This window comes from Pseudochaenichthys georgianus, unplaced genomic scaffold (assembly GCF_902827115.2).
Source record: "Pseudochaenichthys georgianus unplaced genomic scaffold, fPseGeo1.2 scaffold_200_arrow_ctg1, whole genome shotgun sequence".
Taxonomy (NCBI): domain Eukaryota; kingdom Metazoa; phylum Chordata; class Actinopteri; order Perciformes; family Channichthyidae; genus Pseudochaenichthys; species Pseudochaenichthys georgianus.
In genome coordinates, this window is record NW_027262720.1 from 984,060 (window position 1) to 1,011,642 (window position 27,583).

The window sequence follows — 27,583 nt, forward strand, 5'->3', positions numbered from 1 at the left end:
CTTTAATGCCTTTACTTGTTTTTTTACCGATCAGCCACGTGGTATAAAAAGCTACGCACAAAGAACGGGAGGCAACAAAACGGTTAAACGGATAAAAGCACGGAAAAATTACCCTACAAAGATAAATTAACTCTTTGTATGTGTTTTAAAAGTCTCTTAAACACATTATATTCGGTATAAAATCTGCGTCAATGTCTGTTAGCAACGTCTAGCTTCTGAGGACCGGAAGCTAGAAACGGACCGCCGCAATGCATCATGGGAGTTTAGTTTTATCTTTTAAACAAATTCACTGCCTCCCTGTGGTGAAAAACGGTATTAAAATAAATATGAATTACAACAACAATAATAATAATAATAATAATAATAATAATAATAATAATAATAATAATAATATATAAATATGGGACTGGTATGGCGGATTTTAAACGTTGGGAAAAATATTTTTGTTTGTGATGATACATTTGTTTTCCATTATATAAGTTTCTATACAATGATTGATCATTAAAGTGTTATCACATCTGGCAAAAGTGCAGCTAGTTTTAATGACTTTGTATACTGCAGGGTAGCTTGTGAATTTACTCCAGGTGGAACTGAAATCTGATTTAACACTTGATTATATTTAGAAAAGTACAGATTACAGGTACTGAGACAACGAAATGCAGTTTAGCTTCTAACCAGGTGCAACAAGCAGTAAAGTGAAAAGTAATGTACACAATCTACAGAATAAAATATAGAATGAATTGAATGATGAATAAACAGTGTGTATGAATACACTAGATATCAGCCTGAGAGCAGTATGAACAGTGTGTATGAATACACTAGATATCAGCCTGAGAGCAGTATGAACAGTGTGTATGAATATGCTAAGATATATAAAGTATGAAAACGGTAAGCAGTATAGTATAAAATATATAGATATTAATTTCATGATGATAAACATTGTGGAACAATGATGAAAAATGGGAATGGATGTGGCGACGTAAAACTGACACAAAACAACAACAAACTGTTGCCAGCCAATTGGAGAGTTTCATCAGCAGCACGTGGTAAACACCACCAATAAGCACTCAGCTCGAGATACCAGCGAGCCGTTTCCCATCAAGCATTTCGCTTCCGCAGCTCGTGGAGAGCAAGTGCGCCAACTCGCCTCGCCTCGCTCTCAAGGCTGCGGGCGTCTTTGTCCCGCGAGATTTCAAAGTCTCATGTGGGCGGGCCTCCAGAGCAAGTCGGACAAAATGACTAACCATCATGCAACGCACGAGCAAGACGTTGATCGCAACTGCGCAGGTCTGCGCAGGTCTTGCTTGTCTCAAACAAGCCTAATGTCTTGCTAGTGCGTTGCATGATGGTTAGTCATTTTGTCCGACTTGCTCTCGAGGCTCGCCTACATTAGACGTTGAAATCTCGCGGGACAAAGACGCCCGCAGACTTGAGAGCGAGGCGCGGTGAGGCGGCGCAGTTTCTCTCCAAGGGCTGCGGAAGCGAAATGCTTGATGGGAAACGACTCGCTGATATCTAGTGTATTCATACCCCTCACTGTTTATTCATCATTCAATTCATTCTATATTTGATTCTGTCTATTGTGTACATTACTTTTCACTTTGCAATCCTGGTTAGAAGCTAAACTGCATTTTGTTGTCTCTGTAGCCTACCTGTAATATGTGCAATAACAATAAAGTAGAATCTAATCTTGAGCAGGAACAAATGTATTTACTTAGTACATATCTGACATTAACGATTAAACACGTGTGTGCATTCTTTATAAATGCAAACCGAGTCAAGCCGACTCCGGAGGTGGCGGTATGCACCTTCAAGTTGTTTGCAATCCGCCAAAAAAGCGAGAGAAGAAGAAGAAGATGAAGCCGACTCCGAGGCTGAAGTCGAAGGCCCATTCCCAAACCGCCCCCTACACCCTACCCCTCCGTTTGCGCGTTCACGCGGAGGGTCCGCCATATTAAGGGCTGGTCCAAAGCAATCAGGGCGGAGGCGTAGTGGGTTATAAAAGCCTCCGACAGCGAGTTTGCATGGATGCAGGCTTGATAATCTCACTCCACAGGTGTGCAACCGTTTTTCGGGCATGGAGGAAACAACGTCATACAAATGTGAGTTCCATGTGCTTATTTTTTTAAAGGATAAATAATACGTTGCCTTAACTAAAACATGTATTTATAAATCTACACGTGTTAATTTGATTTGCCAAGATTACAATAGATTTTTATTTTGAAGATGTACAAATCTAAATCGGAATCAAACTAACAACACATGTGTCAATTCATGTATCCATTCACTTACGAAATCGGTTTAAACTTAAGTGTGATTTGTAATTTCAGGGACTGTGGTAAAAACCAAGGCACGTATTGCTTTAAGAATGGAAAAGGATGACCTGCATTTGTTTGCAATAGGAACTTAAAGAGCCTGTGACACCATCCCAACAACTGTTGTGCAATGAAATATTGGGCTACTAGTAATCTCGAACCGTCAGTTTAAAAAAGAAAAAGCGATACCGTTTCGTTAAATATCAATAATTTCGAACATCGCGGGGGAAATTCCTTCACTCATTTTGAAGTTTTGGGGGAAGCCGGAAGTGACGTCAATGCGGGAACGCTTCGAGAGCCAAACACGGACAAAGTGTGTTGTCATGCGTAGAAATGGTGAATTACTGAGTTTAGGCACGTTAATAACGTTTTAATGAAGTTGACTACAGTATATTCATATTCGTCAGTGCTTTCATGTCAATTCGGCGACATAAACATAAATGATCGTGGTGAAGATGATGATTACATTAGGATTACAAATCGGGAGTGAGAGCTGCTGAATTTCCTCCCGTCGGATGTGATATAAAAACAAATCGATTATTTTTGTGGTTATAAACTCAAGTGGATGAAACTACATTTATTAGTGCTTTCATGTCAATTCGGCGAACATATGATACATTAAATGATGAGTGAGGATGATGATTAAAAATCGTTTGTTTGAGCCGGTCTGCATTTACTGATGAGAAAACAAACCGATGCTTTTTGTAGTTGTAGTACACCAACAACATGGATTAAACGTGTGTTTTTTTTACCACAATGTTGGGGAAATTAATGGATAAAATGCACGGATTATTATTATTATTCCCACTCCGATCGGGATACTAGGTCCACCGTTTCCCCGCAGCGAGGCTCCCCCCGTTGACAGTTTACGTGGGCTGGGTGCAGTGGCGGACTGGCCATCGGGACGAATCCCGATGGGCCGGTACCGAAGTGGGCCGGTCGGATAAGTAACTAGCACATCCCCCATAGGCGGCGCGTGAGGCTCAGGTTTGAGAAGGCTAAATAACTTATTTTACCTGACGCTGCCCGCCTCCGGCGTCTATAGAAAAGAGATCCACTCAGTGTGCAGAGTTTAAATCTCTCAAGTCATATTACAGGATAAAGAAAATACAGTTTAAACTGCCGTATGCAGAGAAGACGCCGACGTGTCGCACTTATCATTCATATTACATCATCAATCAGATCATCGATCATATAATATCATAATATATCATATATTTCCTGATCTGAGTCAGCTTCTCCAGCCTCATCTGGCCGTGCAACACTCACAGTGTCACAGACTGGATGCAGAAGTATTATTTAACACATTATGTTGACGAAACACTCGAGACAAATGTAATTAAAGTCAGATCCACTCGTGTCTTAGACGTGAACGCGCTCTCAGCTGGAGAGAGAAACCCTGGCTTGATTTACCGAGTTGATAACCAGCGTCGTAGGACCGCTTAGCGAGATGTCGTTTGTTAGTTTGTTGTTAGTTTGTTTGCTACTCAAACATATCCAGGGTCTGCTGAACTGGCTTCGTAGTACAGGGCACAGGTGGCTAGCAGCGCTAAGGTCAAAGACACAGACATTATACATTATATTTGTATTTTACATCCCCCGCTCCCCCCGTTGACAGCTTGCTAGCGGTACCGAAGTGGGCCGGTCGAGAGTCCCGGGATGATTTTTAGTCCCAGTCCCACTGGCTACATGGCCTATGATCGCCCATATTGACGCACCTCATTCCTAAACTTCTAACAGATACAACATAAACCGATCCTTCAGCCTCATATGAGCTCTCAGACACGTTCAACATTAACCTGTCATCGCTGTCTGAGCTTGCTGCTGTGTGCGCCGTCGTGCGTTTACATCTGACTGTATATATATAAAGGTTTCCATGCAGATGCTGGGATCCTGGACGGTGCAGCTGGAGCGCTGTGCCCGCAATGACGTCACCCATCATTTGGCGGGACTTGAAGAATCCGCGAGAAGATCCAGAAAATTGTCAACATTGAAGGATTAATGGTTATCAAAGTACAAATATCCAAAATCAGTTCAGTAACGGTTTTCAAGGGGACAATATGTACTCAAATTGATGGGTTTGGATGATGGGGGAAACTCGTGTCACAGGCTCTTTAAAAGGCCAAGGACTGGAACAGGGACTGATCAGGGGGAAGAAACCCCTGCCACATGGCCCTTCTTCATGGCCATGGATGAGGCCATAGGTGCAAGGCCTTCAATTAGTCCTCCTGTCCTTGTTGCCTCAGCCTAATTTAACGTACTGTCCTTCATGTCTTCAATATTGTATGGGATATAGTAAATACAGGTAGACATTGCGTTTGCTTGATTGTTAGATGGCTACATTGTTCTGTGTGGGTTTCATAATGTAGAAGGAAAAGTTGTGCACAAAGTAATGGTGTGCACGGAACTAAAGGGTTTTTTCCAAAGTCTGAAGATTAACCCTGAATATCAGCATCTTAAATAAAGATATGTGTGTGCGCTTCATAAGGCATTAAAATATACATGCCATGTACGGTCTTAATTGCTCATGTCAAACCATTTGCAGAGTTTCACTCAAAAACAAAAGTGATTGTATTAGAAGACCTGTGTTCATGTTCTGAACCTTTGCTCTGTGCTCGTGATCGAATGATCCAAGAGGTAAGGACATGTGTCTCCAATTTGGGATTATGCAGAAAGACAATTCAGGAAAACCAAGTTTGAAATCAACGGTGCACAGGTTTATTTTATTTCACCTCTTTTCTCTAAAGTGAGAAGTGGAGCTCACTAAAACAAACACAATTAAATCAGGTATGTGTGCACATCATTTCAAAAACACAAGTTAACAGAAAACCACGTTTTGCCAAAAAAAAACCACAAAAAAACAAAGTTCATTCGATGTAATCGTGCTCTCTCAGGTGTGGTGCCATTTGGACAGGAGCAGAGAGTTGTGCAGCAATCCTGTCCCTTAGGTGGTGTCCAGGACTTTCCTGTCCACATGCTGCGGCAGGGGGAGGACTCTGGTCCCCATCTTCAGGGGGGAAGGCTTCAGCATCCTCAAGGACATCGTTCATGTCTATGCACAGATTGTGCAGAAATGCACAACATGCAATGATGTCAGGGGCAAAGCTTGGACTGACCTCCAGCGCTTTGAAAAGGGTGGCCCTCCAGCGAGCCTTCATCCTTCCAAATGCTCTTTCCACCACAGACCGAGCCCTGGCATGATGCCTGTTGAATCTGGCCTGCACCTGGCCGCGAGGGACCTTGTAGGGTGTGAGTAAGCACTGGTTTTTCCAGGCAGGGATAACCACCGTCCCCAAGGAGGAACCAACCAGCTGGGGGAAACAGTGCCTGGCAGAATATGGGGCTGTTTCGCAGTACTCTGGCATCATGAACGGAGCCTGGATAGCCGATCAAGACATCCAGGAATCTCCCAGTTGAGTCACAGATGGCATCTGGATGGAAGGAAACCGCTTGTAATTGATGTACTCCTTGTGGTACTCGTTTCCTGGAGGTTTGATGCGAATATGGCATCCATCAATCGCACCAGCAGCACGGTGAAATGCAGGACTCTTTGCAAGCTGACAGAAGCCATCTGCAATCTCTGGCAGCTCATCTGCGGTTGGCAGGGAAATGAGGGTCTTCAGGTTGGCCTTTATCTTCCCGGTGACGTGTTTGATGATCCTGTGGACCGTCGATTTGGGAATCCCGAATGCTGAACCCACCACAGAGGAGAACAAGCACCTCGATGTCTTGTCCCCATCCGTGGTCCTTTGGGGAGGAAAGCATCTGCACCAAATACACCACACTAGATCGCTTAACTCTAAAGTCCTTCTTTAGACAGGCTTCAGGGTTGGCATACACGGTGAGAATTGGGGCAGTAGCATTGAGCTGCATGTAAAGACCTTTGCCCCCCTGTAAAACACAAACACAGGACACACACACACACACACACACACACACACACACACACACACACACACCACACACACACACACACACACACACACACACACACACACACACACACACACACACACACAATTCTGAGAGCAAGTCAAATTAACCTTTCCTTTTTTATTCTATAAACTACTGACAACATTTCTCTGTGTTGGAATTCTACAGACACTATACAGATATACACGTATAGCTTATAAGGAAAGAATAAATGAATGTATATCACAATATATCTAAATATCTATTTGTATTACACATACAAAGTTCATAGGCTACTATATAAGAAATAAAGTGAAGATAATTGTTGTATTAGCAATATTGAAATGTTTACCTGCCACTGGCACATCGCTAAAATGCGCCTCAACCTTCTGCGCCTTCTGTTGGATCTTGCCATTGCACCCGCTAACAGGCGACGGATAGCAACGCAGGTCAATGCAGCCGACAGATGTGGGTTGGACACCATGACGTCCGTTTCCTGCGGAGAGAGGGGAGGCCGTCCCAAAGCTTGCCGCTGTATTTATACCCTTAACCCTTAATGGAGGGAACTTCATTCAGCTGTGAGTGTGCCTACAGACGGAGTTCACTCCGTCACGGAGGGGGAGGGTCGAGGGAGTGGTTTGGGATTGGGCCGAATAGTCCATTTAGCTTAGGAACCTTCCTAAAGGAGTGAAATGACCCGGAAGTCCCTCAGTGGCAGCCATGATAAGTGCCGTTCGAATTCTCTAGAATGATGAGAATGAAAGGAAAGGAGGTTTCAAACTTCCTTTATAACCTCCTTTAGCTTAGGAACCACTGGACTTCCCTAACCGACAGGAGAGGAGAAAATGCTGCCCCACAATGCCTTGCAGCCGCAGCATTTGCCGTCACACAACAGTCGGCCGTTCACGGAAACAACCGATTATGACCGAGAAATGATATCATGAAAGTTACGGTGCTTATTAAGCATTTTAAAACAGGTGGTAAGTTGCCAAAGTGCTTTGTTTTGAACGTTCATCAGTATTATAATCAAAAAGAGAAATATGAACGTTAGTTTTTACTGAAATTATCAAATAAAGTCAACATTTCAGTCTTCACTGAGCTGTGTGGGGTTTGTTGAACTTCTAAAAGATGTTTGAATGGTGATGTACACAGTGATAGATGTTAAGGACTAACGTTTATAATAAATACATCTGTATTGATTTTAAGATCTTTAGTTCATACAATCATACGTATTGGGATCATTGGTATTAATGTGGACCGGAGGGAGAGGGTGACGAGCAGTGGCGACTGGTCATTAGGGGCAGGTGGGCACAGCCCCACCTAGTGTCAGCAGAAAGTATTAAAATAATGATTACAACAAAATGCAAAAAATAAATTATATAAAATATATTTTAAGATCATGTTTAATCATCTGATTCGTCTCATTGCTGTTTTAGTCTGTGTTCTTCTAATTAGTGTCTACAGTGTGTGCCTATTGAGCTGTTTAGAGCCATGTGGGACAAAACCTGATCCTGCCCCTCCCTCTGACTGTCTAACTCTAAGTGAACGGTGACTGCAAAAACTACACTGCGCATGCTCAGAGTATTTTCCTATTTAATGTGTGTGGCAAAAAATAATGACCATCGGGGCAAAGTGCTGCCATCCCCACCATACGTCATCTCACATAATTCAGAGCTGATTGGCTGTAAGTACGTGTGCCGCGAAAAGTGTGGTGTGTGAAGAGGAGACGAGAGAGCTGCCGTGACGCGTCCTAAAACCCGGAAGTAAGCTGCGCATGGCTTCCCTCCACAAAAAAGCAACGAGATTTCTCCATAGGATTTTAGAAAATAGCTCCAAATAAGATCTGTGGGAAACAAACCTGTTAGATAAATGCACGTTTTGTTCAGCCGGATAATATCCACATGTCTACCCTACTTTTATCATTTTCGAATCATAAATCTATTGATTAGATTAGATTTATGATAGACTTTTGAAACTACAAGAAGATAAGGAGGACTTTTACAAAAAAGTAATAGAGATTTTTGTCCAGAAGGATAGGCAAATGGACTTAATCTTCAAGTCAAGGTAAGACTGCAATTTTATTGAAAATGGGATTTTACTAAGAGAGAACAATTCAATATTTAAATGATAAAATTACATTTTTTTGGGTATCCTTCTGTTGAACTGTCTGTTTAAAAGTAATTGAAGCATCAGACAACAAAAGCTTTTGAAAATAATATTATATTTTGATTTAATATATTTGTAAACCTGAAGAGTCAGTGGCAGTGCCTCACCAGCCATGAACCTCTCTGCAGAAGCTTATATATAGACTTCTGAGTTTTTTGTGCCCCACCACTTTTGTACATATAGAAACGCCACTGGTAACGAGCATAAGTTTCACTTTCCTTTTTTATTTCAATTCCAGCTTTGGTCATGAAGAATATGTTTCTCTGTTGTCCACGTTCATAAAGCAAAGCAACAGCATCAGAGCACGGTGCAGAGTCTCTAGATGAGTTTACAGCAGTCCCTCGTTCTTATTAAACATCCATGTTGTAGTCCGCTGTATAGAAAACTGTAGTTTCCATAGTTTCCCCACAGCAGCAGACACACATTCATGACGTCCGCTGGCGCATCATAAACACGTCGGATAGTGAACGTGCAGTCGGATTCTCTAAAGTACGGCAGTCTCTTCTCCTAAGTCCTTTTGAATTCTCCTATCCACTATCCCTTAACCCCGTGGCGTTTCACTCAGAGGTCAAGGAATAGACGATAGGGTTAGAACTTAGGAGCTGATCTTTGGACTATTCGACTGCAGCCCGAGCTGTCCGACTTCAGGCGAGCTTTTTGAGACCTCCCCCGGCTGCGATCGGCTATTCTCGTTTACTTACGTGTCTCAAACAAGCCTAGTATAGAGAGGCAAAGTCCCTCCCCTTCCGGGAGCCTCCGTGGGACCCCGGAAGCGGAAAATTATACATTGAAGTCAATGGAGAGAGAAAAGTTATCTTTTGATCCCGTTTGAATTGTGCCACGAATGACACATATGATGTTTGTCAATTTAAAAGAATATTTTGTAAGTCAAAAAAATAAAAACGTGTCGTAAAACTGTGAAGTTACACACAGCTGGTGAAGGGGCATGGGGGTCGGGGGCTTGAGGAAATTCTTGCCTCAATGCGACTGAGCAGAGACCAGCAAGCTGCCATCCAGACAGCCACTGTAGGACAGCGGACAAATCCTCAGTGGCAGTTACACAGACAGGGCAGGTTGACAGCCAGCAAGTTTGGTGCTGTGCTGCGGTCGGGACTTTCATCCACTCCATGCGCGTCCCTCATGAAGAGGGTCCTTGGGGGGTACAACTTGGACGGAGTCATGGCTGTCAACTGGGGGGTTGTAAACGAGGCCGAAGGGGTGAAGGCTTTTGTGGAGGCCTATCAAGAGACAGTGTTCAAGTCTGGTCTCTTTGTGAGTGAGTCGGGTGTTTTGGGAGCATCACCGGATGGACTTGTGCAGCCATCTGCCCTGCTGGAGGTGAAGTGTCCACACAGCCAGAGGAACATGACCATCGCGGAGGCAGTCCAGTTACCATCCTTCTGTCTCCGTGAGGAGGGTGGGTCATATGTTCTCAAGGAGAATCACCCACACTGGCACCAGTCCAAGGGCAGCTGCACATCACAGACCGGAGTCTCTGCTACTTTGTTGTGTGGACCACGAAGGAGGCGATCATCATCCTCATCCCCAAAGACCCTGCATGGCATGGAAATCTCCTCCTCCTGGAGAAATTCTACACCCAGCATATGCTCCCTGTGTTGGCCAGTAGAGAGGAGGACATTTAAATAAACATACTCTTAACACCCTCAGACTCTGCGTTGTGTTTCATATGTGTGATGGGTGTTATGCAGAGGGGAGGAAAACAGGACACAGCAGATTGGGATTGTGGTGGAGACGCTGAGCAGTTATTTAATTGTTGCATGTAATTATTATTATACTGCGTGCTTCTTAGTTATTCCATCTTTTGCTGTAACATGGATCTGTATGTAACTCTATATTTACTTGTTATCTACCACACTTCCTTCTACATCATACACCATCCTTATATATGATGGTGTATATATATAGGATATATATATATATATATTTGTATACATATCTGTAAATTGTATAATTTTATTTTATTTAAACGTCTTTTTGATCTCTCTGTCTATAAACACAAACTGAGTAAGATTGACAATAAAGTTGACTTTGAAAAATATATATATTCTTTATGAAAATAGTTGCCTGTTGGCGAAATGAATCCAAATGAAACGTTGGACTGAACTACAACTACGCCTTTAAATCTCTACGGACTGTTCTTCAGTGGGATGGCAAGTTCCTATCTTTAAACATTTATTAGTTTTTTCTCAACAGATTTGATTTTCTGAAGTTAATTTAACTTTGCCGACCATGTAAGGTCATTATTAAAAAGGTACAATCAATTTGTTTAGGGTTGACTAAAATAATGATAAACATTTCATTTGGATAATTTACTGACAGAATAAGAAACTCAATGATGCTCTACTCACCTGTTCCTTTTTATAAAGTGAAACCGTTGAAAAGATAGATTTTAGTAAACTTAAAAACAACCTTCTCCAAAAGCTATCAAGGAATATACCGAATACTTATTTTAGAACTTTATTACATATTTTTATATAAATAGTTTGAATGATCCATAATTGACAGAAGCTTGTGTTTACACTGACCTGTCACTCATATATTAATGTCTTTGTAACTTCAGTAAACCACGACCTCACTCATTTCTTTCTTTCATCACGGTTCAGTAAACTAAGTGATACATGAACCAGTTTAATCATTATAATAACGTAGGATTGCAACTCTTTGAAACTGTAGGTGGCTCTTAAAAGAGCCGTTGTGTTTGGGTGTGCTGGTCTCAGGTCAGTCTAAGCCCTCTCTCCGCAGATGCGGCGGGCCAGCTGGATGTCCTTGGGCATGATGGTGACCCTCTTTGCTTGGTTCATCTTACTGGGGGCAGCTACATGGATGTCGGTGCAGTCCACAGTCATTGTGCAGTTGAAGGCAGAATGGATGTATTATTGACTCCGAATGAAACACAACTTCATGTCATACAATACATTGACTTTATTTGTAATTGTGTATACAAATATGAGCATTGATTAGCAAGCAGGACCTGCAGGAACAGAGCACGGTGATGGATGGAGCTGGGAAGAGAGAAGAATAAAGAAAACAGATCAACTTCATTATCGGATATTAAAAATTCAATTTCAAAACAAGTTGCCGCTCCTACAGTTTTCTAGTATGTAAAGATGATTTCACTTGACCTATGCACAATATCACACTCAATACATGTGTGTCTCTGGGGGGTGCATTGTGCCTTTGATGTATATAAATAATATACCATAACCAAATACTATTACGTACAGTGGAAATCAGGTTGCCAGAGCAGGTCAGTGTGCATGTTCCTCCGGGTCTCAGCAGTTACAGGTGAGGGAAAGGAAATAAAAGAGAAAAAGATCAGTGACAACACTTTGAATAATTATCTCTTTTAATAATGTTCTATCAGTAATCACTCAACTACTGTCTTTCCAACAAACAGATTGACTCACTATCATCACAATGAAACACGTCCAGAAGAATGTCATGCAAAGCTGCCTGCCTTCCTTTGACTCTCTCTGAACTGCCTGATCTTTTAATGTTCAATGTTAACCATTTGAGCAGATAGCATTAAGTAGAAAAGATCGCCGATGCTAATGTGGAGTTAGCCTACCTCCCGCCCCCTTAGCACCTGGTGGAGGGGGCGATAGGCTGCTCTTCAAATGTTTCACAAAATACTTACCATCATGACTACTCTTACTGTTTAACATTTTGGTTTACTTCATGTTAAGGATAATACAAATGACAAGGCTAAGTAATGTGATGCTAACTAACGTGCTCACTACTAGCTAGGTAGCTAACTTGACTATGTTCCATGCAAAACATGTGTATCACCTGATATGTTTGGTCCAACGACTCCTGGTCCTTTCATCAGACGGGAAGCGATAGAACGAGCAAGTGGTATGATCACTTTTGTGATTACAACCTGGTACAAAGCACACAGGCATCTTGTAAAAGTGAATTTATTGGAGCAATCTCTTATTTTTATTGGAGGGAATAAATCAGTTATGAGATCTTCTTCTTCTTCTTTGCTTTAATTGCGAGTCGCAACCAGTCTTGGAGCATTATTGCCTATGACATCACTTACGCGACCCAGAATGGGATTTGGGATTTCTAGTCTTTCTAGTTGAGTATTTTTCATAGTCTTATATCTCAACAGTTTTACGACAAACTGTGACTTTTTTTACATGGAAATAATTGTTTAAGATTGACAAACATCATATGTGTCATTCGTGGCACAATTCAAACGGGATCAAAAGATAACTTTTCTCTCTCCATTGACTTCAATGTATAATTTTCCGCTTCCGGGGTGCCATGGACCGGAAGTAGATGGGCGTGACTTCGCTTATTGTTATTATAACGTGACTTCACTATTATTTAACAACTCTTTTTATTGTTAGACAGCTATCATACTGAATACATATATATACTGTGAATGTATGCAAAAATGTATGGCATATGGCTGTCTAACAGAAGTTAAATTCATTCCTCACTTATTCTGACAATGTACTTCACCCCAAATAAAATAACCCAATAAAAAGAGTTGTTAAATAATAGTGAAGTCACGTTGTAAATAAAAATAACTCATCTCTCTCGAGTTTTCTTTTTGAGCTTTGCTAAAAGCCACTGTGTCAAGGGTCCATCTTGGGTTGCCGTCCGGAGTTGTCCAATGGCGGACCATCTCGCACATGCGCAGTACCGATCGGGCAGGGGGACGGATCGGGTAGTGACCATGGGCCCTTCTCACTTCTCTTATTTTTCATTTCCTCGCTCTTCGGTCTCGGTCTCACCGGAAGTTGATTTGTCTGCGCCATCTTGAGTAGTGTCCCAATGGCCTTATTTCTGCCGGAGGAACGAGGAGCGATAATGGAGGAGCTATAACCGAGGAACCACCAGACCATCCTTGGATGAAATCCTCAGACACTCGCCCCGCCCCGTTACTGTGTATCGCTCACTGAACAACAAAGCGGTCAAAAATCATTTTATTAATTTTTGGAAACATTTTCATGATCGCTTTTTTCGTTTTACATTTTCATTTATTGTCATTTCCATTCAGTCAATCATTAAGTGCTATTTAAAATGTTAATTTGCTACATATCCAAACAAACAAACAAAGTGTGCAATCCAATGAATGTTATTCTAACTGGGTTTTGATAGATAACATATCTCTTTTTCTTCTCTCAATTATTTTATTTCTATTGTGCACTCTAATCAATATTAATCCAACTAATGTTCGTTTATACATTTTAAGAATGGCGTTTATCTTTTTTGAGAAAGAGTTCTTATTTAATTTTATTTATTTGGGTCGACAACAGATGAAACAAATGTTTGTGTCAGTAAATGTGTAGGCCTACTAACAGAGGCAGGGGTGTGTATGAAAATAACTGGGACAGAGCTGCTGTCAGACGATCAGCTGTGCAGCGTCATCACAAACGGACGTTTGCTTCACGTGACGCTCCGTAGGAAAGGACGTCCCATTGCTCTTAAAACTCATTTCCCTGCTTCTCGTGGTTTCCTTGCGTCTCTCCATGCTTCTCTGGTGGGAGGGACTAAATGCAGGGAAACGACGCAAGTGAGGGATGCAAGGAATCCATTTAACCGAAGTGAGAAGGGCCCCATGGAGGTAGTGACATGCTCTTCCTCCTGTCTCCTTGTCATTTCCTGTCACCTGTGACCCCTTTATAAAGCAAGTGCGGCTAAACCCCGCCACCAAGAGTTCAAAAATAATATTGCACTATACATATAAATAAGGTAAGCTGAGACACCAACAACACCCATACAATGGCTCCTACACCCAATACTCACATTTATTAGTAGGGTTGGGTATCGTTTGAATTTCCACGATTCTACTTTTCGATTCCGGTTCTTAACGATTCTCAATTCCGATTCTTTGAGGGGCAGGGTAAAAAAATTATACATGCTTCTTCCACCAAAAAATTACATTTATTCGAGAAACTTTTACACTGGTTAGTTTACAGTAATATTCACATTAATCAGTCTGTTTATATTCACTGCTAACTGTAACCTGAGAACCACTGAAGCTACAACAGTCCAACTTTTAAAGGAACCCCCCCCCCCCAGTTTAAAAACAGTTCAAGCATACCTGCCTTCTCAGGCATAGCCTACCGGGAAGAAATGTTTGAACATTTTAAAGTAAAATGCTTCAATCTGGTGCACTTTAAGCAGAATTACTAGAGACTAGATCTAGGGGGTACAACTCTAAACAGCCATATGAAAAAGATCGGTTTACATTTTAATAATTAAATAAGTATGTGAACATAACCAGTAACCTTCCATAGCCAATAACAAATACATGTAACGTATTTTATTTTTGTTGTTCATTCATATCTCATTTACTATTTTATTTGTGCATATGTTTTTATCTCTCCAGTTTAAAACGATATGTCTGGTTTACTGTCCTATAGTATACATTGGAATGATTTCAAACCTGTTTTATCCCAATAATTATAAAGGAGTGCCTTGGAAATATGTGTTTACATAAATTGTGATCAAAACGTTTGAGACCCACTGAGATAACTTAGACTAAAGTGAACTATCTAAACCAGGGGTTCTCAAAGTTTTGATGAGTGAGGGCCAATGTAGGTACCCAATATTGGATTGAGGGCCGCCCAAGAAAAAACGGAACACAAAATAATTCCAAAACAAATCCTTTCTTTATTGTACTAACCAATTACCGCAACTCGCGAGATGCCTAGTTGCCATGCAACCAGTAGTCTAGCAAACTTTCCACAAGCTGTCATTCATAATTTAGGAATGACAACCCAGGGGGCGCAGTTTTACCATTCTTAAGCCTCTGGAGTCTAGGGGTATTTTCTCGATTTTTAGATGTTTTCTTAAATCACCTTTTAAATGTATTTCTTCTAACATGGCCATGGCCACCATGTGTTAAATATCAAAATGTTCAGGACAATCTCTGGTCTTGCTATATATGCATATTGCTCACCTTAGAGCACTGTTTGATGAGATAAGTAGCTCAAAAGCTTAAAATGTGACATCCGATATTTGGAAAATCTTCAAAACTCTTGTGAAAACACAAATGTACTCATGTGATCGAATTGTTTTGGTGTTTTAGATTTGGTTACCAAAGTCTTAGGATCACAAAAGCAGTGAAATATTTGAATGACACTGTATATAAATGTGTTGTTCATGTATAAAATGAAAAAAAATGTAATTCGAATTTTGAGTAAAACAGGTGTTTATCACTCTACTTTCACCACAGCAGGGACTGAGATACATTAGGACTGAATAATGACTTCATATCACATACCAAGGTTCATGTGATGTGTACAAATACAAATTGAGCATTCAACCTTTTTTTTCAACCAACAATTTATTATAAATATGTTTTTTTCAACCAACTATTTATATAAAGAAACTGGAAAATCTCACTATTTACAATATTGAACATCAGAACTTTCAACCAACTATTCATTATAAATGTCAAGACAGTGTCAAGGTCTTTGTCTGTCTTCCAAGACAGTGGGTCTGGTGTAGGTGGGGGTGATGGTGCATGGGCTTCTGTGTAGGTAGGGTGTACAAGTGCTATACGAGACCTCCACGAGACCTCCTTGCTGGCTGGGTTGAAGGTGATGGCTGTGGTGGAGCCTTTGTGCTGAGGTGTATCTTGACCTGGTGGCAGCCGCAGATGGAGGTGGAGGCAGCTGTAGTGATGCTGTCTGCTGGTCCTTGTGGTGATGGCTCTGGTGAAGGCCCTTGAGCACAGTAGATCTTGACCTGGGTGCCGGACAGATGGATGTTGTGGCTGCTGGATAAACGTGCCTGTGGTAGGGACAATAATTACAACTAAATTTAATTGAAATAAAGTTCAAGTAAAATGTTGCTCAAGCACAAATAACAATGCACACATACAAATAAAGTTTGGGAGGTCTCTCTCTCTCTCTCTCTCTCTCTCTCTCTCTCTCTCTATCTCTCTCTCTCTCTCTCTCTCTCTCTCTCTCTGCTCTCTCTCTCTCCTCTCTCTCTCTCTCTCTCTCTGCTCTCCTCTCTCCTCTCTCTGCCTCTCTCTCTCTCTCTGCTACATCTGATAATAACAGGCACACATCAATACATCTATGACAAAGTCTCATCTGTACAGAACAGTATGATAAAATAATCTATGGCAAAAACATGTCACTGTAAATGTCTCCGTTGTGGGACGAATACATTATTATGTAATCATCTACACATGTAATCTCACTTTACACACCAACATAACACAGAGTAAACGTTTGCTAATGGAGAGTCTATTTTGTCCCAATAAAAAGTTCATGACTATCGATAAAAAATATATATCAATAAACCTATTGTTCATTTTTGCGATATTCCCCACACATTGCCAGTACACTATTACTGTAATATTTACACTTACCCATGTCCAAATGGATCCTTTTCTTCTTCTTCTTCTTCTTCTTCTTCTTCTTCTTCTTCTTCTTCTTCTTCTTCTTCTTCAGAAGAGTGGAAGACTTCAGGTTCTGAGGCTCCATCTTCACTGCTGCTAGCGAAAAAAAAGTTTTTTTTAGCCATTTTCTGTGTCTCTCTCTCTCCTCACAGACGTAAACTGATGGGAGACATGTGGTTTATGTTTGCTTTACTTGGTGGGTAGGCCCTTAGTGATTTCTCGATGTCCATTGGTCATTTGAGACCATGATGGCTGCCGGCCGAGATTTCCTTGACGGACAAAAAAAAAAATCCACCAATCCCACACAGTGTAAAGTCAAGCTGCTTTGAGCGGCCATATTGGCTGCTGTGCCCTGGGTACAGTCTAACAGGAGATACCGCTGGAAAGCTACTCTTCCAGCGATTCCGCGGATATCTGAATCATATTTCTACTCCTTATAATCGAAAATATATGATTAATTTTAAAGTTATGATAACAACAGCGCCCTCCCTTTCTCCCTCGCTCACTCGCACTTTGGCTGTGAGCTGCGGGTGCCAGATAAGCCAACATCCCCCATTTTCATCACTTACAGCGCCCACCGTACAGGGCAAGTGAAAAGTGTAACTGGGAAGAAAAGGGTGTTACATTTACTTAATTATGAATGTTGTTACATCAAGGCGAAAATTAGGATGAGCACCAACGGTCAAAACATTTTGTTTCCCTCCCAGAGCTGTCAGCACAGCGTCTCCACAGATCTGGCGCCCTAGGCGAACACCTATAACGCCAGTGCGACGGGCCGGCCCTGGTCCCAGGTTACGCTGTAGGAAGTGTAGGTACAACGCTACATTTCCCGCAGCGCCGCAGTCATACAGTAGGCTACGGAGAGCGGCGAGAAACATTTCCTCAAGCTGCAGGCATCGAAAAGCAGAACCGAAATTCACATTTCTAAATGATGCCGTTGGAATCGAAATGTTGGGTACCCAACCCTATTTATTAGTGATTCCTCCGCTTGCTGCTGCTTTTAAATCCACTGCTGGGGAGACCGGACCGCCATTTAATTTGAAAAAAACTCACTAGTCCCCAGCGCGCATTGCATTCTGGGATATGGTAGACCGCGGAGGATACAGATGCCGTTTCTCAATCTCGAGGATACTGGCTTCCAAGCCAATATTTCAAGGATGCTACGTCATTGAGTGCCGCCGAAGGACTGTTCCAATCTCCAGCATACTTGGAATTCCACCGAGGCCACGTTCTTGGATTGAGGGAAATTTCGAGGCTACACATGGGTAGACTTCGTGTCCTTAAAATCCCCACAATGATTTGCGCACGGACCAATTTCAAAAACCCTTGCGGAGAATGGCTGAACCCACGCAGCACACATTTAAAGTATGTAGTGGAGTAGAACATATGTTGGTAAATATGTTACTTTGTTATATTTGTTTGTTATCACCAAAAATGTGTTCTGTGAAAGTAAAGCAAGTTCATAATTAGATAGACATTGTGGGGTATTTATTTTCGGTACAGTTTATGTTGAAACCGTGAGAGAGTGGCACACTTGTTAGCCTGTTCCATTCTTCTTCGTTTTCCGAAGCCGTGGCTTGGAAGCATACTTGCTTCGTCTTTTTTTTTTTTTACAAGTCTTTTTATTTCATCATAGAGTACAGTAATCGATGCCATTTCATTTATATTGTAATATCACAGTACACTCCCCCCTCCCTCCCTCCACCCGCACATACCCACAAGGGGAAAACCAAAACAAATGCTGATCAATATAACTTAAACAACAGAGCCATGAAAATCAACATAAAACGGAAAAGGAAAAACACAAAAAAAAAAAACACATCAAAGTAAAACAAACAAATAATTATACAATTCAGCGACAATGTGGACAATGACAACACCACAACTAGTATTTCCATCCGTCAGGAAAAATAGCCATTCCATCACTGGTCATATCTCAGATATATTTTCCAAATAAGAAAACAATGGTAAAAAATGTGTTATATGATCAATGAAAAAAACCTGTTAAGCCCGAGAGACCCCGGTTCCGGGGGCCTCCTGCAATATCTTGCATAAAACAGTGTCTGAGGGCATGTTCATTTAATAAACTATGAATGTTTTATATCCATGTAACGGAAATAAACTCATCTAACTGATCATTATAAAGAAAAAAAAAAAAAAACACAATGCTAACGCTGAGCCTCTGAATTAGCAACAAGCGAAAAGTGCTAACAGATGACTGCACCGAAATTCACTCACAAAACCTTATTATTTATCTTTGCTGCACATCTCAACCCATTGTTTCACATCGTGAGGGGACACAGAATCGATGCGTACCCTCATTATCACTCAATTATACAAATTCTCTGAAATAATAACAAGAACACACATCAAAACATATGATGGCAAAATGGCTCACCTGTGTGGTAGTCTGGTCAAAAGTGGCCTTCAATGACATTAAAACGATAAAAAACTATGCTGAAGTTAATCCATAGGTTAATCCAATGTGTCTGTGTCACTTTGAAATGATTTCTGATAATCCATGAGCAATAAATCTGCTTTTCTGTTTTGAGATGTCAGACCTAGAGACAGCTTCACTCTGGAGCAAAACTATGTGTGTGAAGCCCCCACCTTTTCGTTTTGCCATGTGTGTGTGTGGGGAGATTCCCCTTCGATTCTATTGGCTCTAACGGTCAGAAAGATATGTCACATGTCAAAATCGAAGAAGGGGGGCCAGAGATAAGGAAAATCCACCCAAATGGCCCCAGAAGAGGTTTCTTTTACTAAATCTCTCTAAAAAGGTCAAATATCAGTTGTTATGCATCAATCTTAATACAGGGTACTTATTATATGTTGTACTTTGGATTACTAAAGATTGTAGTCTACTAACCCATCATCCAAGGTTAGTTTTCACTATAAGTACAAAATATTCTTTGTATACACTATAAAATATTCAAAATATACACTATAATTTACATTTTTTTTACTATGTTCAATCTGAATTTTCTTTAAAATAAAAAACATCTATATTGATTCTGACTTTTCCACATCCAACTCACAGGTTTATCATTACTTCGAGAACAAATATTATTAAACCAACCCTTTTAGAAGGGAAGATATGGTCATTTGTTCTGGGAATGTCATTTTCGATTCTGAGACCTGAAAAACAGGCTCAGGGCTTAACAGGTTAAATGTTGGGGGACGTTCATTCTTCCAGAGTAAAAGTATACATTTCTTGGCAAAATATGTTATTGTGATTAGTATTCTGTAATGTTTGGGGTTCAGTTTAAAGGTTGGCATGTCATTTAACAGGATAAATCATGGATTTAGGCTAATTTCAATGTCCAAAACGGCTTTTGTGAGAGCATGAATCGAATCCCAGAAATGTTTCAAGAGATCAATCCCAAAACAGATGCATAAATGTTCCTTCTTTTACTTTACATCTCGGACATTTTGGAGAGTTTTCTTTGGAAATGTTATTCATCTTTATGGGTGTGAGGTAAAATGTGTTGATACATTTAAAGTTTGCTTCTTTGATTGTATTGCTTGTGAATGGAAAATGTGTTCTTTCACAAATATTCAGCCAAGTAGTTTCATCTATCTGTATCCCTAAGTCCTTTCTCCAAATCTTTTTTAAAGTTAGAAAGGACTGAGCTCTTTTAGAAAAAACTGCATTCAATTCTGTAATTTTACCTTTGATCGTGCTCGATGACATCAATATCTCGTCCTCTTCCAACAATCCCGATCTCAATTTATTGCTTTTAATAAATGATTGGATCACGTTCCTAATTTTGCTTCCTTTCTGAAGGAAGTTACTTGGGAGTACGCGACTACCAAGCCAGCATCCTCGCGATTGAGAAACACCCAGAGGCTGCATCTCACTTCTCTTATTTTTCATTTCCTCGGTCTTGGTATCACCGGAAGTTGATTTGTCTGCGCCATCTTGAGTAGCGTCCCAGTGGCCTTATTTGTGCCGGAGGACCGAGGAGCGATAACGGAGGAGCAATAATCGAGGAACCACCAGATCATCCTCCGGTGAAATCCTCAAACACTCGCCCCGCCCCCTTACTGTGTATCGCTAATATTACAGAATATTTACAGTGAGAACGGCTGCTGAGGTCCGTGCAGAAAGCAGAACAGTTTGTATAATATCACTCATTTATATATACAGTATATAACAGGCCTGAATTACACTCTTTATTTGCAGGCTTTAGTAGATATCTACTAACAAAGAATAGATAGTTTTCTACATTTTCTCAAGTACAAGATATGAGTACTTCTACTTTTATTCAAGTATAAGATCTGAGTACTTCTACTTTTAATCAAGCACAAGATCTGAGTACTTCTACTTTTACTTTTCTCAAGTACAATTAGTAAGCATTTCCTAACATTCGGTCTATATGCTGTAAAATGTATTATCTCTTCGATTTACACACAACATCTACGTCTGTCCGTCCTGGGAGAGGGATCCCTCCTCTGTTGCTCTCCCTGATGTTTCTCCCATTTTTTCCCCTTAAACTGTGAGTTTTCTCTAGAAGTTTTTCCTTGTACGATGTGAGGGTCTAAAGATAGAGGGTGTCGTTTTCCTCATACTGATATTCTGAACCATCTGTGCTGTTGTATTTGCTGTAAAGTGTCTCTACTGTAGGCTATTTTTATTATATGTACAGCACTTTTGCTCGACCAATCGTTTATAAATGTGTTATATAAATAAAACTTGATTTGATTTGATTTGAAGGCAGTAAGGATCTCTCAGTCAGAGCTGGTTGATGTTGCTGGAAAAAGAGATTTGGTGCCCTCTGCTGATTTCTCTTCAGGTATTGACACACTAAAATGTCTGTGTGATCGTTTTAAAATCAAAATCCAGTGATTGGATGAAGTAGGTTTAATTGGCTCAAGTATTGCAAACATGAACACATTATATTTACACTACCAGTCCATACAAACCTTGTCATTAGAAGTTTTTTTATTTATTTTAATTGTTTCTACATTGTAGATGTATACAGTAGACATCAAAACTATAAAAGAACACATATTCTAGTAAACATGAAATAAATGTTAAAAAAAACAGAATTGTATTTATATTTTGCTGGCTGCTGTGGTAGCCTTGCTGGTTAAGTGAGCCTTGAATTCTGAATAAACCACCAACAGTGATACCAGCAAAGCCGTTTCTTAAAGTGATGATGGACAGTCGTTCCTCTTCAACGAGGTGAGTCGTTCTTGCCATAATATGGATTTACAACAGTAGTCAAATAGGGCTTTCCACTGTGCACTAACCCTACCTCTGCACAACACAACTGATGGTCTCAAACACATTCAGAAGGCAAGTAATTCCACATATGGAATGACAACCTCATGAAGCTGACTGAGAGAAGCCAAGAGTGTGCAAAGCAGTCATCAAGGCAAAAGGGGGCTACTTTGAACAATATAAATGCAAAATCATATTCTGGATTTCTTTAACACTTTTTTGTTGACTAGATAATTCCATATATGTTCATTCATAGTTTTGATATGGTACCGGGCAGCTGAGGGCTTCTTAACATTTGACAACCTATTAATGTGTCATACCCTATTAACGGGAATAATCTAAGCTAACTGACGATATGAACAATTTTTACCGAAACGAAACACAAGTATGACGACGAGAGTCTGAATTAGCACTAAGCGAAAGAGTGCTAACGCACTTAGCACATAACTCACGGTAGAAATATGTTATACTTCACCGGGTCTGCACAAACAAGATATCATATGAAAGCTGATATTCCACAGATTCCAGAGGTATAAGTATCATCACTGAGCGACCAAAACTTGTGGCAGCGAAGGCAAAACCAGACAACACACAACTTAGCTTTACGAGGCCAAAATGGCAAATACGTCTTACCTTTGCCACATCACTCTCAATCCTCAATGGTAACTTGTAGGTGGATTTAGGAACTCCCCCCTTGATTATATGAGCTATAATGGTTAAAAAGAGGTGTCAATCACCAAAATCGACCAATGGGTTCCAGAGAAACCGCAAATATACCCAAATGACCCCAGAGGTGTTTTTTTCTTTCTAAACCTCTCTAAAAAGGTCAAATGTGACTTGTATTGCATTAAACCTGATACAGGGTACTTATATGTTATAGTTTTTAGTCTACTATCCGATCATGCAAGGGTGGTTTTCAATATAAGTAATGGGTATTTTTTGGACGGACTCTATAATTTACATTTTTTTACTATGTTCAATCTGAATTTACTTTAAAATAAAAACATCTATACTGATTCTGACTTTTCTAAATCCAAATCACAGGTTTATCATTGCTTTGAGAAAAAAGATTATTAATTTACCCCTTTTAGAAGTGAAGATATAGTAATTTTTTCTGGAAATGTCATTTTCGAGCCTGAGACCTGAAAAACAGGTTTGGGGCTTAACAGGTTATCAGGACAACTACTCTGAGTTAAAAAGTATATTTTTCATTCAGATCAAAGTTTCAGTGACACATTTCATCCAGCTGTCAGCGGCCCTAAAACAAGGGAATTACATGTTTATAATGCGCTGAAAAACACAAAAAATATGCAGGGATGTGAGTCTGTTTCTAAGGCCTTTTTTATTTTTGGTACATTATGATAATTTAAACAAAAGAGAACAGAATCAAATTGAAAAGTTCAGGAATATTTTCGAGATACATTCATCATATACATGTTTTAGACCAGAACAAACTGCCAACTCAACAGGAACTATCAAAACATCCCAATCAAAGTTTAAAGGTGGGGTATGACATTTATTTCAGAAACACTTTTAGTTATATTCCATGGAATGCTCTTAACATCCCGATAGCAATGAATATATTAAATGCTTTGACAATAAATACATAAAAAAAATGTCATCTGTGGAAGCTGTAGCACTGTAAAAAGCACAACCAATCATTTTAGCCGACCCGGCTAAAATAACTGGATGGCCACCTGCCTGTCAGCCTTCCATCTGTGCACAAACTTATCTCATGCCCTCATTGGTCATGTGCGCATGTGTGTGTGTTGGAGGAGGGGCTCTGTAAGGAAGTCTGAAGGAAGATGCGGATTTTTTCCGGTTGTGTACTTTCAAATTCTAGCGCACTCGAGCTGGTTTCTCCAAAATTACATACCCCACCTTTAAGTCACAACATTTTATTAACCAAAAAGATTATTCAAGAAACTACTGGATGCAGCTTAACGAGGCTAGCAGTTTAATCCTGGACATAGAATATTTTATAAAAGGAATAACAAGACTATTAAAAATCCATGATTTGAATTACATCAGGAGGAACAGCATCTCTGTGGCCTTGTTTTGGCATAGTGTGAACACTGGTTTGAACATAAAAAAACTGTTGGTCAGATTTAGGAAAATACATGATGGGTTAGGGAGAAAACAGCATCTCTTCACACCAGTACGGTTTATCTCCATGGTGAATGCGTTGATGTGTTTTGAGAGCACCTGATGTCGTGAACGTTAGCCCACACTCTTCACAGCTGTACGGTTTATTTCCAGTGTGAATACGTTTATGTGTTTTGAGATGAACTGATTGAGTGAAAGTTTGCCCACACTCTTCACAGCTGTACGGTCTCTCTCCTGTGTGAACTCGTTGATGTGTTTTGAGAGCACTTGATGTCTTGAACGTTAGCCCACACTCTTCACAGCTGTACGGTTTCTCGCCAGTGTGAACACGTTGATGTGTTTTGAGAGCACCTGATTGAGTGAACATTTTCCCACATTCTTCACAGCTGTACGGTTTATCTCCTGTGTGAACACGTTGATGTGTTTTGAGTGCACCTGATGTCGTGAACGTTAGCCCACACTCTTGACAGCTGTACGGTTTCTCTCCAGTGTGAACACGTTGATGTGTTTTGAGAGCACCTGATTGAGTGAACGTTTTCCCACATTCTTCACAGCTGTACGGTTTCTCTCCTGTGTGAACACGTTGATGTGTTTTGAGAGCACCTGATGTCGTGAACGTTAGCCCACACTCTTCACAGCTGTAAGGTTTCTCTCCTGTGTGAATACGTTGATGTATTTTGAGAGCACCTGATGTCGTGAACGTTTGCCCACAATCTTCACAGCTGTACGGTTTTTCTCCAGTGTGAACACGTTTATGTGTTTTGAGAGCACCTGATGTCGTGAACGTTTGCCCACACTCTTCACATCTGTACGGTTTCTCTCCCGTGTGAATGCGGTGATGTGTTTTGAGATCACTTGATTGAATGAATGTTTTCCCACATTCGTCACAGCTGTGCGGTTTCTCTCCAGTGTGAATGCGGTGATGTGTTTTGAGTTGATCAGATTTCTTGAATGTTTTGCCACACTCTTTACAGCTGTACGGTTTTTCTCCAGTATGAATATGCCGGTGGAGCTTTAAATCTCTAGATGTTGTAAAGGATTTATCACATTGCTGACAGCTGTGACGTCTCTCTCTTCCTTTCGGTTTCTAAAACAGACGGGCAGAGAAAGAGAGAAAGTAAATTATAAAGCATAAATACATATACAGTTAACACAAGAAAAACTCACTTATACAAACTTTCAGTTAACAAAATACTACTTGTACTAACTGTTTGTGATGATTAAATTGCTATTATATTTGATACAGTAATACAGCAACATTCTAACCACAGTATATACCAGAGGTGTGGGACTCGAGTCACATGACTTGACTCGAGTCAGACTCAAGTCGCATATTTTTGGACTTGAGACTTGCTTGACTAACATTGATAAAAGACTCTACTTGACTTTTACTTTATTCATGACTTGAGACTTAACTTAGGCTTGAGACAGATGACTCGAAAGGACTTTACTTTTTAAAAGAAAATATTTGCATTTGTTTTCGTATTGACCTCTGAAGAACCAGCACCTTACCGTGGTAGAGAGGTGTGTGTGCCCTGATGAACCTGGGGGCTGTGTTGTCTGGAACCTTGTGTTCCTGGTACGGTCTCCCATGGCAAATTGGTCTCAGGCAAGGGGCCAGACTAAGATCGGTTCAAAATACCTCATGAAAGACGATACAGTAAGTGAGGATACCTGGCGCGGAGGAAGCCCGGGGTCCCCTTCTGGAGCAAGGCCCAGAAGGAGGACACGTCGGCGAGCTGCTGGTGGCCGGGCTTGCCACGGAGCTTCTCTGTCCCGCGGGGCCACCACCTACGGGAAACAGCAATGGGGTCGGGTGCACTGCCAGAAGGGTGGCAGTGAAAGCAGAGGGTCTCGACGGACCAGATCCGAGCAACAGAAACTGGCTTTGGGGACGTGGAACGTCACCTCTCTGGGGGGAAAGGACCCTGAGCTTGTGCGTTGTTGGGCGTACCTCTACGCACAGCGTAGACTCTGGAACCTTACTTCTGGATAGGGGTTGCTCAAGGTTTGAGGCGCCGGGCGGCTGTGGGGATACTCACAAGCCCCCGGTTAGGTGCTTCATTATTGGAGTTTAACCCAGTAGACAAGAGGGTCGCCTCCCGACACCTGCGGGTTATGGGGGGGACAACTCTGACTGTTGTGTGTGCTTATGCACCGAACAGCAGTTCAGGGTACACGGCCTTCTTGGAGACCCTGGAAAGAGTCCTGTATGGGGCTCCTGAAGGAGACTCTTTAATCTTGCTGGGAGACTTCAACGCACATGAGGGCAATGATAGAGACACTTGGAGGGGCGTGATTGGGAGGAACGGCCCCCCTGATCTGAACCGGAGTGGTGGTTTGTTACTGGACTTCTGTGCTAGTCATGGATTGGCCATAACAAACACCATGTTCGAACATAAGGATGCTCATAAGTGTACGTGGTACCAGAGCACCCTAGGCAGAAGGTCCATGATCGATTTCGTTATCGTATCATCGGACCTGAGGCCGTATGTTTTGGACACTCGGGTAAAGAGAGTGGCGGAGTTGTCAACTGATCACCATCTGGTGGTGAGTTGGGTCGAGTGGCGGGGGAAGTCTCTGGACAGACCTGGTAAGCCCAAACGTGTAGTTCGGATGAACTGAGAGCATCTTGAGGAGGCCCAAGTTCAGGAGGCCTTCAACTTACACCTCCGGCGGAGCTTTTCGGGCATTCCTGTGGAGGTTGGGGACATTGAACCAGAGTGGTCGGTGTTCAAAGCCTCTGTTGCCGAAGCCGTGGCGGGGAGCTGTGGTCTCAAGGTCTTAGGTGCCTCAAGGGGCGGTAACCCTCGAACCTCCTGGTGGACACCGGTGGTCAGGGAAGCCGTCCGACTGAAGAAGGACGATTTGTTATCCCGGGGGACTCCCGAGGCAGTTGCAAGGTACCGACAGGCCCGAAGTTCAGCGGCCTCATCCGTGGCCGAGGCAAAGCAGCGGGTGTGGGAGAAGTTCGGAGAAGACATGGAAAAGGACTTTCGGTTGGCACCAAAGTTGTTCTGGAAAACTGTCCGACACCTCAGGAGGGGGAAGCAGGGGACCATCCAAGCTGTGTACAGTACGGATGGGACGTTGTTGACCTCAACTGATGGAGTATTGGGGCGTTGGAAGGAACACTTTGAGGAACTCCTGAACCCGACAACTCCGCCCTCTATGTTAGAGGCAGAGCTTTAGTATGATGGGGGATCAACACCAATCTCCCGGGGGGAGGTCACGGAGGTCGTCAAACAACTCCACAGTGGCAAAGCCCCGGGGGTGGATGAGATCCGCCCAGAAATGCTGAAGGCTCTGGGTGTTGAGGGACTGTCATGGTTGACACGTCTCATCAACATTGCGTGGAAGTCGGAAACAGTACCGAAGGAGTGGCAGACCGGGGTGGTGGTTCCCCTTTTCAAAAAGGGGGATCAGAGGGGGTGTGTTAATTACAGAGGCATCACACTACTC

The 27,583-nt window shown here is 41.6% G+C and overlaps 1 protein-coding gene across 4 annotated transcripts in view; it reads right to left on the reverse strand.

The window, feature by feature from the left end:
• LOC117441807 (zinc finger protein 420-like) overlaps window positions 1-27,583 on the reverse strand; it is a 350,733-nt gene that overhangs the window by 271,063 nt on the left and 52,087 nt on the right. For 2 of the 4 annotated variants that reach the window (XM_071202288.1, XM_071202289.1), the window contains one exon: window positions 23,359-25,208. The exons of the other annotated variants lie outside the window; for them this stretch is intronic. In XM_071202288.1, the coding sequence (XP_071058389.1) occupies window positions 24,144-25,208 (1,065 nt within the window). In that variant the 3' untranslated portion in view covers window positions 23,359-24,143. Of the gene's footprint in view, window positions 1-23,358; window positions 25,209-27,583 lie in introns of those variants that run through there. 4 annotated transcript variants of the gene reach the window in all.